At 42.7% G+C, this 13,148-nt stretch overlaps 1 protein-coding gene across 1 annotated transcript in view; it reads right to left on the reverse strand.

The window, feature by feature from the left end:
* LOC310722481 (uncharacterized protein) overlaps window positions 1–13,148 on the reverse strand; it is a 211,760-nt gene that overhangs the window by 16,125 nt on the left and 182,487 nt on the right. Inside the window, exons 22-25 of the mRNA XM_083534929.1 lie at window positions 4,655–4,714; window positions 2,413–2,715; window positions 1,157–1,465; window positions 929–1,042 (exon numbers count right to left, since the gene is read on the reverse strand). Coding sequence (XP_083391055.1) covers window positions 929–1,042; window positions 1,157–1,465; window positions 2,413–2,715; window positions 4,655–4,714 — 786 coding nt within the window. The remainder of the gene's footprint in view (window positions 1–928; window positions 1,043–1,156; window positions 1,466–2,412; window positions 2,716–4,654; window positions 4,715–13,148) is intronic.

Below are 13,148 nucleotides of genomic sequence, written 5' to 3' on the forward strand. Positions count from 1 at the left end.
CATCCTTTTAGCAAAATCTACCACCATCTGCCCTTCCACATTCCTCTCCTTAAAACCATACCTACCCATCACCTCCTCATCACCTCTGTTCCCTTCACCTACATGCCCATTAAAGTCTGCCCCAATCACCAATCGTTCTTTCCTAGGTACACCATCTACCACTTCATCTAATTCACTCCAGAATCTTTCCTTCTCCTCCATGTCACAGCCAACTTGTGGAGCATAGGCACTGATGACATTTATCATCATCCCTTCAACCTCCACCTTCACGATCATCACCCTATCAGAAACTCTCTTCACCTCCACTACACTCTTACTGTACTCTTCCTTCAGAATCACCCCTACACCATTTCTCTTTCCATCCACACCATGATAAAACAGTTTAAACCCACCTCCAATGTTCCTGGCCTTACTCCCTTTGCACTTGGTCTCCTGAACACACAACATATCTACCTTTCTCCTCTCCATCATATCAGCTACCTCTCTCCCTTTACCAGTCATAGTACCAACATTTAAAGTACCAACCCGAACCTCTACTCTCCTACACTGCTCCTTTTCCTGCCATCTCTGTAGACGTCTTCCTCCTCTCCTTCTCCTCCTTCGGCCAACAGTAGCCCAATTTCCACCGGTACCCTGTCGGCTAACAATACCTGTGGCGGTCGTTGTTAACCCGGGCCTCGACCGATCCGGTATGAAATTCTCATTTGTGATCCGCATATTTGATTTGGCACATGTTTTACGCTGGATGCCCTTCCTAACGCAACCCTCCCCATTTACCCGGGCTTGGGACCGGCACTAAGAGTGCACTGGCTTGTGCCCCCCTAATGGCTGGGTTAGTTTTACATTTATTACAAAAAATGTAAATTATGTCACCTAGAGGGAAACTGAGTGTTTGTGTTAAGTGTTTGTTCTTTTTCTGTATTTTTACCTTGTGTTGTTGAGGATGATGAAGGTGGTGAGGTTGTTGTTTTACTCTCAGGCTGTACTGATGAAGGTGTTTTTTCAGTTTTTCTCGATTGTGTTGAAGTTTCTCTTCTTCCTACTGAACAGAATCACAAAAATTAATGAAACTAATAACTGTTTGTATCACTGTTAGTAATATGACACATGACACTGGAGTAAAACATGCTCACAGTCATTAATGACAAAAATGTACCTTTAACAGACAGACTCAGATCTCTGTGATCAGCCTGTGCAGAACATCTGTAGTCTCCCTGATCCTCTTCAGTCAGGTCTGATATGAGTAGAGAGAGGTTTCCTGGAGAGTTTTTACTGACCAGTTTCACTCTGTTACTGTGATGTCCAGTCTGTTTAGGGTAAATTTCCTGAAAGTTGTTTTTATTAAACGTCCATGTTACCCTCTTCGGGTCGTTCTGTAGGTCAGTGCAGACGCAGGGCAGCACTACAGACTCTCCTATGAACCCAGTCACCTCCTCTACCCCTGTCTTCTTCACCAGCTCACAGCCTGTAAACAAAACATTTACAGGTAATAATAGAAATACTGCAATTATTAATATTCCCTGTTTGTAAATCACAACATTTTCTGCTGCAAACCAGAAGAGATTTTTAAATAATGTGACAATCAGCTGTTTAAATTCTCTACATGAATCCAATATCAGGACTCTGATACCCAACACTGAACTTATACTGGGTTCTTTATATTTAAATAACTGCTGAATCTACAATTATCTTTAACATCAGTTTGTACAGTAATAATAATAATAATAATAATAATAATAATAATAATAATAATAATAATAATCCAATATAAGATGTACAGACTGTGTTTCTCAGTGTGAATGTTAAGTTATAACACCTCGTCTAGTGACAGATTTCTGTAGACATTAAAAGGTGTTATGACGTTTTTCAGGTCGACTTTCTTTAGATCATTATGTAAAGTGTGTTATGTAGATTTTCTCTGACTGTAAATTACAGTGAGTTTGGGGTTTAATGTTTTGTCACATAACATATAATTCTGATGTATCAGATATTTACATAAACTTTAACTTTTATAGATTTACATTCAAATTCACAAAACAATGTGACAGTGACATCGACTGAAGACTTTATTAATGTTTATGTAGGTTTATGTCTGTTATAATGAAGGGATTATACAGGTGTCATGGAGCTCTATAAACACTACAGTGTTACCAAAATAAATCATAGATTAGACTGAGAAATCTGTCACATCCAATCTGATAGCAGTCCACAGTTTCAGGTCAGTCTGATTTTCATAATCAGTATTTATTGTTATTTATAACTTGATATTCACAATATGAATTTAAATTCCCCTTTAGTTATGATAAATGGAGTAAATATTTTATTACATTTGTAACTATAATTCATTTGAAGGATCATCAAGTCTGCTTTCACAATAAATATCAACTTTTATTGTGTATTTAAATGTTTTACCTTTAACATAAAGCTTAAAGTCTCTGTGTTCCTGTAATCCTGTGCTGCACCTGTAGTCTCCCTGATCTTCTTCTCTCAGGTCAGATATGAGTAGTGACAGATTAGCAGGAGAAGTGTTATTAAACAGCTGATATCTGCCACTGTAGTGTTCATCATTTAACACAGTCCAGTGTCCTGTTCTGAAGGTCTCCCAGGTGAATTTCTGAGGTTTGGAGTGCAGGTCAGAGCAGGAGCAGGGTAACAGCACTGAACCACCTTTGTGTTGTGTGATTTCTTTGTGATATTTAACAGAAAGAGCACAGCCTACAGAAACAAACACACAAAACATCACAATCTACTAAATAAAATACGCAATACAATATTATAAAATGTTTTTTAAAACACAACATGCAAAAAATTGGAAGAAGAAATAAAACAATTTCTGTACATTTAAATCTCAGATCTCGTTTCTCAGCCCAGTTCCTACAGTAACTACTGTGTGTGTTACACTTTCCTGTGCTCATGTGTGTATTATTTCTTTTAAATTCCAGAGTGAAATGTACACATAGGCAGCTCTGGTTAGACACCATGTTACAACTCCATGTGAAAATAAAGAGCACTTGGAGAAAGTAAAACTACACAATGTGCAGATTTCTTTCACCTGTTTCCAGTTAGTTTTCTACAGTTACTTAAACACATTTCTCATCACTATGATCACTTTTTCAAAACTCTTCACAGTTTTCTTTCCCAGTGTGCAGCTCAGTACAGCAGTTAATCTCACATCCATAATGTACTATAACTATCAACCCTTCACCTCCAAACCAACTCATTCTACCAGAACACTAGTAAAGACTCTCTCAACAACATATACTGTACCTGGAGGAAAGCAGATAGGAGAATATGTTGTAGCTGAAATAAATAAAGTTCCAGGTGTGTGTAGTTTAATGGGTTCGTTTTAATCTCTATTTCTTTTTCTTTACATCACAGAAGCGCTTTTTCACAGCATAAACACACTGCATATTTTTACTCACTTCCACAAACTTAACATTTGTAATGTATTTTTTCCCAATACATTAGAAACATTCACATTACATAAACTGTTATTATAAAACCCACATTTAGCAGATACACACACACACACACACACACACACACACACACACACACACACACACACACACACACACACACACACACACACACACACACACACACACACAATTTAGCCAAGTCAGTCCACTTACTAACATGTTTGCTCAATTATTTGTGCCACGTTGACTTTAATTAAATTTTTTTTATTAGATTTTTTTCTTTTTCAATTAAAACATGCAAGAATTCAAAGGTTATAAACTGTAACTTATGCATGACGTAGGAAGTGAAGATGGTGGTCAGTGACTGAGAGGCAGCAGAATAAGGTGTGAAATTCACACGCATCTATTGACAGCTAAGACCCGAATAAAGAAGTGACGTATTGTGTAGTTACAGGAAAATGTATCTAAACCAGTCCACTTACTGTTTGCTCAATTAAATGTACCAGTTTGGTTTAAATTAATTTACTTTGAAATTCGATTTTTTCCTTTAAAAATTATTTAAAAAAATAATCTATAAATGTGAATTTAGTATTAAAACATGCAAGAAACCAGTGGTAATAAACTGTAACTTATGCATGACATAGGAAGTGAAGATGATGGTCAATGACTCAGAGGCAGCAGAAAGAGGTGTGAAATTCACACGCATCTATTGACAGCTGAGACCAGAATAAAGAAGTGACAGACTAGATATATAGATATAATTCAGTCAATGTGTAAAAAACATACACTGTAAATAATCTCACTGTAGAATCCTCCTTATTCATTATCCCACCTCTCTTCATCAGTACATTTTACACTGAAGTTAATCAGGAAGAAAAAATCCACATGATCAAAGCTGAACAGGTCTCAAAAAGGACTTTATAACACAAGGCATGATGAGTAGATTTACCTTGTGTATAAAAATAACTGCTGTTCTCTGGACAATTTAACTAGAAGTGCACAGCTATTAATATTATAACACTGTAGTATGTAAAGTTGTTGTTAATTAAAACTCCAAATTAATACATCTGACAGTGTTTGGGTGGTTGTTCAGGAACAGGGCTGAACTACGGCCTACTGTAAACCCAATCTGTACAGAAAGTACATTAAATAAACACAATGCAGCTGAACTATGAACTGTATAATATTCTCTCTCCTTTCTGTAATAGAAAATAGAAAATATCTTCACTCACCTGCAGCCATTTGAAAAACAACAGACAAAAGATACAAGCACTTCATCATTACTGATTCTCCTGCTCACACACTCACACACACACCAGTCCCCAACTGTGAAACTGTCACACTGAGTTTCTCTGTATAATTTTCAGGAAACCACAACAACCAATACATCGTTTCTCACTTCTAAAAATCTTCTGCATCACTCATTCCATGACTCTATTTACATATTATATAGAGCTGATATTTATTCATGTGTGTTTTTATTTTCTGTAATTTGTAGGCTTATTTTCAATGTAATAATTGATCATTGATCTGGTGACAAACTTAAGATGAATGTCCCATGTGTGAGGTAAACTGCAATCAGAGACAAGAAATGAGTGGTAAGTGTGATTCGTTATTAAATTCGAAAGAAATAAAAAAAAAGTTTTATAGTATTTAATGTCTTCAGTTAGTAGAGTTTTAATAACTTAAATATAACCATTGTAAAAAACATTACATTAGTAACCATTGCGTGACTAAATGGCGACACCACGTGGAATAAAGCTGCTACTACATCATCTCAAGCGCTTTACAGTTCCCTTTCAGGAACTCGAGCTGTGTCGAAACGCTATGGGAACGCCCCTGCGTGACCACGCTCTGAACCACGTGTGAAATCTAGCCAATAGGCAAGCCGTGACTTCATAGACAGGCGACGTCGCGTAAACCAGGAAGCTACAAGATGGCAGTGCGGTGGTAGCGACATTAGCTTCTGCTCGTTCAGGTAAGCGCTTTGAGTGTGTTATCTGTGCAGTCATGAGCTTATATGCAGGCAGAATTCCGTCTGCGTGTTTCCTGCTTGCCCCGATTCATTTCGGGGGGGGGGGGTGGGGGGTGACACGCAGCCGATGTGTTGTTTGCTTAGCTTAGGAGTGGGCTTAGTCGGCTCTCGAGGGTATCGGTTGTTAGCATTTTAGCCGTTTGGCTATGCGCTCCCGGCTGCGAGGCGAGCTCCCGTTCCCCGGGGATTGCGCTCGTTTTGTGGTTCCTTCGCTGGTGTGTGACGCTGTGCTCCGTATTCTTCCTCCGAGGTGGATGAAATTTTGGGAAATTAGGGGAAGCATGCCTGGCAGCTGCTTTTTCTCCCGGTGCGGGCGGCGCAGCATTGCAGGTCTCTCTCTCCAAGGAGGATGAGATGATGGATGCTAGCAAGCCTGCGGACTCCTAACAGCCTGTGCTGTATGTGGAGCTCCTTGAGGTCGTGGCACGGGCCGGACTTAGCTTGGATTTAGCTTGGCCGGTCGTGTGGCAGATGCAGCGCGCACCCAGTGAGATGGTTGTGCGTTTCCTGCGCCCTGTGTCACAGCCTCAGCGCCTTCCCTGATCTGCACACTGAGGTTTCTGGGTCCTGGGAGGCCCGTGTGCGCGCGTGCTTTTCCGATGTTCTTTCGCTGTGCGCGAATGTTGTTGGAGCTAAGTGGGGTGGCTACGGGACGATGCCGCTTGTGGTAGAGACGCTAGCTAGCTATCTCTCCTCGAGTGTTGCGTCTGTGACGGCTATCAGTTTGCCTACGTAGAGCCGCTTGGCTCTGGTGGGTAGGGCTACGCGGCAGGTCAGGCTACAGGTTGCTTCCACACGATGAGTGTGTTGCAGGCATACTGGGCTGGCCTGCTATGGGGGATGATGCGAGCTTCCTTCTGAGCGCCATGGTGTCCCCTCCTGGTCTGACCTGGTAACGCTGTAGGTAAGGGCGATTGCTGGCGGGTTCAGGAGACCGCGGTGGCGTTTCAGTGGTAGTTCCTCGCTGCTCCGATGGGGCTGCTCGGCAGCAGCCTCGCCCTGGTACGTCCAGGCACAGTGAAATAGCCCGGTGAGAGTATTGCCACCCGATTCCCGCGGGGAGGTCCTAGGGGCCCATGGCGACACTCTAAGCACGAGGAGGGGCTGGACGGCCTGAGGGTCGTCCCCGCCTCTAGTGAACGGGCTGTGGTGCGTAGGCCTGATGGCTTGCATCTTGGAGGGCGGTGCGCACCTCATGCTACGGTGCTCGTCCCTCCCTGGCACCACCGGGAGGCCGGTCTGTCGGCCCTGCCACAGGGTGTTCAGGACGCTGCCTCCCTTTAGCGGTTAACTCCCTTATTTCTGCCTGGAGGTTCGTTGCGGATGGGGGTCATCCGCTGCCTCTCAGGGGGCTTCAACAACCGCAGTGCGCTGCTCCTGCTGTTCGGGTTCAGGAGGACTGTCTGCTAGCCCTGCCACGGGTCGTGTTCAGGGCGCAGCTTTCTCCAGCGGTTTGCTCCCCGTATTCCGCCCGTATGGTTGCTGCGGATGGGGGGGATCCGCCGCCTCTCAGTAGGTGTAGTCGGCTGCAGTGCACCGCTCCAGCTGCTCTGAGTGGGTCAGGGGCCAGCCCCGAGGGGTTGGTTCTCCCTGTGGAGACTTTCTGTCAGTCTTGAGGGCTGCCTGGAGTCTCTCGGGGGTCCTGCGTGGAGAAGGGCTGCGCGATTCGGTTCGCGTCTTCTCCTCCCCGGTTCAATGGGGTGTGTCCCACCCTGGTGGGACCCGTTCAGGCTCTGGTCCTGGGACAGGTGGTGCGTGCTCTCCTGAGGAAACGGGCCATCAAGGTGGTTCCCTCCTCCTTGTTCAGAGAGTCAGGCTGCTACAGCCCGTGCTTCGTTGTTTCGAAGAAGGACGGTGGGTTGCATCCCATTCTGGATCTCCACTCCTTGAACCACTCACTTTTGAGGCTCGGGTTCAGGTTTCTCGTTTAGAGAGGTCGTGTCTCAGGTCAAGTCCGAGGACTGAATGGTCATACGTTAGATCTGGAGGTTGCATGCTCCCATGCAGCCGTCCTTCACCGCCCACAGGAGGTTCCTGAAGTTGCTTTCGGGGCGAAGCTTACCAATATCGGTCCTTACGTTCGGCCTAGCGCTCTCACCCCCTGCCTTCACAGAGTGCGTGCCTTCACCCCGTGCCTTCACTGACCCCGCTGCGGCTTCAGGGCATCGGCATTTTGTATTATTTCGACGATTGGTTGATGTTGCATGAAGGTACTGGGGTTCAGACTGAAATGCCGGGTAAAGTGTACTTTTCCCCAGAGCGGAGAACCGCTTTCTCGGCGTGGTGTGGGACTCGGCCGGGTTAAGGGCACGGCCGTCTCCCGCCCGGTTTGAAGTCATCCTCACTGCAGTCAGGAGGGTAGGAGCAGGCCAGCCAGTCACTGTGAGGCAGTTCCAGAGGCTGCTGGGTCTTATGTTGGCAGCGTCCAGTGTTTTCCACTCGGCCTTCTCCGCATGTAGCCCCTCCAGTGGTGGCTCCGGGGCAGGAGGGTTCTCCCCCTGAGGGAGTCTGTATCGTACCATCAAGGTCTCGCGGTGTGCCCTTAGAGCCTTCGTTGCATGGTAGGACCCTACGTTCTGTCCCGAGGCCCCGTTTTAGGGACTCCTTGTCGTCACATAACGCTAACGACGGACGCTTCCCTCACGGGGTGGGGGGGCGGTCATGAGTTGCCACTCCGCCCGGGGTCTGTGGAGCGGCCCACGTCTCTTGTGACACATAGGTTGCCGGGAGATGCTGGCAGTGTTGTTGGGGTTACAACACTTCCTCCCAGTCCTTAGAGATCACTATGTGTTGGTCCGCGCGGACAATACTGCGGTGGTCTCCTACATCGACCACCAGGGGGGCCTCCAGTATCGCCCTTGCAAACAACTGGCGCAGGAGGTACTCTTGTGGTTGGATGTCTGAGCAGACGCCCTGTCGAGACAGTGGCTGCCATGGGACGGTCTTGGCCGAGGCTACGCCTGTACGCCTTTCCCCCAGTCGCGCTGCTCTTGGGAGTTCTGGAATGAGTTCGCCGGGAGGAAGTCTGTCTACTCCTGGTAGCACCTCGATGGCGGGCGGAACCCTGGTTCACCCCCGCTCGGGGTTGTGGAGGCTGTGGCCCCTAAGGGCCCGATGGCGACTGTTCGCGTCACGGTGTGAGCACCATGACTTGGACCCAGTTAACTGCCCGGTCGGTTCAGTTCTGGTGTTTTTGCAGGTACAGTTTGCCGCAGGGTTAACCCCTTCGACCCTGAGGGTTTCCGTGTTCACTGGGTAGGTCCCATTGGTGACATGTTTCCTCCGCGGCGCCCGGAGGCTGTGGCCCGGGACGCGACTCAGAGTGCCTGTCTGTGCTTACCTTCTCTCTTTGCAGAAGCTAATGTCGCTACCACCGCACAGCCATCTTGTAACTTCCTGGTTTACGCGATGTCGCCTGTGACGTCACGGCTTGCCTATTGGCTAGATTTCACACGTGGTTCAGAGCGTGGTCACGCAGGGGCGTTCCCATAGCGTTTCGACGCAGCGTCTCGTTCCTTCGGGGAACTAGGGTTACGTTCGTAACCTAGAGACGTTATCTTATAACATCTGAGCAGTTAATGGTAGCTCAAGAGCCATGTTCAAGGGCCCAGGATCAGTAGTTTGGTGGTGCTGGGATATTAAATACAAAGCTACCACTTCTATATATCTGTCTGGATTACAGCATTTATATATTCATATATTTTTCTTCATAGGAAATTGGGCTAGATCTATCCCACTAGTCATTCGTCAATGTGTATTGCAATTCCCCAGTTCACCACTAGGTGTAAGAAGAAGATTTTTAATGAGATTAATAGGAGGGTGAACAACCTAGAAAGGGGCCACATCAGTGGAACACTGGCCTGCATCTGCTAAATAAAAAAAAGAGAAAATCATAAATCACTCCACACTGGTAGATTGAACACATTTTAATATGTGTGTTGCGAATGAGCACATTGAGAATATTAACATTTAGTCGGCTCCAAAACACATCCAGCAAAGAAACAGGCCATTTTTGTACATGTCCACCCTCCTCACACATATTGTCGTATTCTGGTATTATTTTTATATTACAAATACTGACAGTTCATCAATTTGTGACTTTATTGAATGACTTTATCTCATCATACACAAGCACAGGAAGATATCTGGGTGATTTTAGACAACTCACAGACAATATTCTCATGGTATTTTAATGACATTGTGAAACACTTAAAAGCACAGATCAACTTCTAAAATTACTTTTCCCTCTCTCATAGGATGATACCACAGTATATAGTAGGGGTGTAACGGTACATGTATTTGTATCGAAAGTTGTCATATACATACTCTGGTCACCCCATAATTTGAACTTTGCTTAAATCTTGCTAAAATGAATTCTTTACCATTAAAGTACTCAAAATTGCTCCTCATTTTACCAGAACTTTCAATTATAAACTTTTATCACGCCACTCATATATAAAAACAGAAAGACACTTGCTAGACATTGAGTCTCTCAGCTATCCAATGTTAATCTCCAGCAAACCACTCGTACAGTCAATGAGAGCGCCGCACAATTATGTGTTAACCAATCACAGCGCAAAGGGCGGGATTATGCCAATGTGGATAGAAGTAAAAAAAAAATAAATAAACCGGTTTCTTGATCAAAATTGTGATTAAACAACTCTGATAATAAGGTGTAAGATTGGCGAGCTTGTGACAGGAGCGTACAATTGTTTTTTTAGATTTATGATAATATATTTCCAAACGACAGCATATTATTACAAGGAAAAAGATGAAATATAAATGAAATTCAAATACTACTACTGCTACTATTACTACTAATGATAAACAGATACAATAGGAACTGCATAAAAAAATAGATAAAAAATTTCAACATCAATAAATTTAATAATAATAAAAAAAACAAATACAATAGCAACTGTATTAAATAGAAAAAAAAAACAATAAAAATAGGATTTTATTTCAATATTGTACATTAATACTAAAGGTGAAAATACTGCAATGTGAAAAAATATGCATAAAAAATTATGTAGTAAATTAAAACGTGTTTAATGACCCAAAAAATGTTTCTTCAAAGTAACTACCTATTGCTGTGAAAGATGTACACACTTTTGGCATTTTCTTAGTCACCTGAAATGCTTTTCCAACACTCTTAAGAAGTTACCAGAGGTATTAAGTGCTTGTTGGCTGCTTTTCCTTTACTCCGTCCAACTATCCAAACCATTTCAACCGGATTTAGATCAGGTGGTTATAAAGGCCAGGTCATATGATTCAGCACTCAATCACTGTCCTTCTTGAATAAATACCTTTTATATAACCTAAAACAAATGATGGTTTCACTAAATGCAAAAGAAAAACGTGTGTCCAAACAACTTTTTCATTATATTTTGATGATCTACCAATATGGAAATGATGCAAGGGCCCTTGTGGTAAACAAAACCATTTGTAACCATAAACTAATTCATAATTTAATAAAAATCATAAATTCTTCAATATAATGTATATAACCTATAAAAAACTCCCATACTATACACATAGTATAGTATCATCATTATCGTTTCACACGTATCATATTTTTGTATCACAAAGCCTGATTCCGCTTTTACAGATAAATGCTTGGCCCTGGCTTGTATGATATCAATGCAGTTATTTACTGAAATTAAAAAAAACCTGCTGTGTATGTAAAAAGAAATTTCACAGCTACTTGTGGCTTCTACTGGATTGAACTCTGTCGCCATCTGGTGGTAAGCTGTAATTATTACAGTAATACATTTGAGGCTGTTGATTTCCACATCCTTAAAGCTTAAAGATCCATGAAGTTACTGAGCAATATAAGAACTATGAGTATGGATTTGGACTGTAGGTAACAAAAAAAGCCTCCCACAATGGCTTAGGACTGAAATTTGCATGAACATTTCTGCATTTAACTGCCATCAGTATAGTACACCTCAACTATGATGAAAGTTTATAACCACTATGAGACACTTCATTACTATAGTTGGCATGGCAAACTGGCATGGGAAAATAGCTACTTCCTGTTTCTCACAGCATTAGTAAATACATGTGGTGTAATACACAGAAAAAACTTTACACTGAGTAAGAACATTATTACATAAACCTCAACAAATTATTTCACACACATACAGTGGAGACAGCATTCACACGACAACCACAAACAAGACCTTCTACATTAATCCTTTTTAAAAAAAGAAAAAAAGGGTTTTTGAAGTTTGTGAATGGAGTGTAGAGCTGGAAAAAAAAGAGAATTCAAATACAGATACGTGTACACATGTTACCCAGGCCTGCCTCCAGTTTCCTCATTCCATACTCTGGTACAACCAGAGGGTACACATTTACATTGATGACATTTGGTAGATGCCCTTAAAACCAAACAGCTGAGGGTTAAGGGCTCAGCAGTGGCAAATTGGTAACTGAATAATAAAAAAAAATAATGGGCAAAAACTGCACCACAGAAACTACTGCACTGATTGGTTGATGGTCGGGAGAACAAACGCAAGTGATGCAGACGCAGCTGAAAGTAAAATGCCGTTGAGTTGTTCAATGCATGAGCTCACTGTCAAATTCTGAATCTGCATTTGTGATTAAAAATTTTTCTTTTCTTTTTTGTTTTTATGAACACAACTTAATTTCCTCATGATTTCGATATAAACCGCACCGGGGCTCTACCACAAGCCCACACCCGCTGCAACGAATTCAATGGTTATTACCCATGATGCTGCTTCTAGAACATGCTCTTATGCCGAATACACAAAAATGAAGTACTGATCATGAGGAAACAAGAAACACTGAAGGAAATAAGTAGACTTTTTTGAGCATTAACATACTATACGCTTTCTGCATTATTCTATATATTCACTGTGGATTAGTTCGTCATTATGCTGGCGTATTCAGTTTCTTCTCCATCGATGATCTGGACCTGTGCTGCTCCAGCTGTGTTCACATGGGATACAGTAGAGTAAGTGACATCAGGTACAGTCTGAGGAAAAACAGAACATGAAAATTATACATAACAAAATATAAATTCTGTGTCTTTTACTGTTGACTCTGTGATGCCCCATGATGATAAAAATTGAACCCAAGCATGCATGTGCACTAACCTGATCCTTCTGCTTTCCTTTACGATCTGGATGTCCTTCAGTAATCACATTCTCTCCACTTCTTCCTGCTAAAGAGAAAACACTTACTGACTGTATTACACTAACTTATTTAGTCACTGACTAACGTGCCCTGATCTAATTCCAAAAAGAACACACATAAACCTCCACAATAACATTGTGTGTGTGTGTGTGTGTGTGTGTGTGTGTGTGTGTGTGTGTGTGTGTGTGTTTTGTACCTCTGCGTCTCCAATAAATAAATGCCACTACACCGGGTATCACCAACAGTAAAACTGCCACGATGCCAAAAACTGTAATAAAAGACAACAAAAATGTGTTATAAATGTAAGAATACAGTTTTATTTTCTCGTTGCTGATAAATAGTTTTGGCAGCTAGAAGGAGGCTGCTGGGCTGGTTACCGTGTTCTGGTGTTTTTAAGGATGATGCAGGTTGAGAGTTTGTTGTTTTACTTTGAGGCTGTACTGATGTACGTGTGTCTGTTGTCCTCGATGTGGGTAAAGTGTTTTGTCCTTCTACAAAAAAAAAATGACAAAACCTGTTTCAGATTAGTTGAC

Source organism: Silurus aristotelis (genome assembly GCF_946808225.1).
Source record: "Silurus aristotelis genome assembly, chromosome: 29".
In the NCBI taxonomy this organism is placed as follows: domain Eukaryota; kingdom Metazoa; phylum Chordata; class Actinopteri; order Siluriformes; family Siluridae; genus Silurus; species Silurus aristotelis.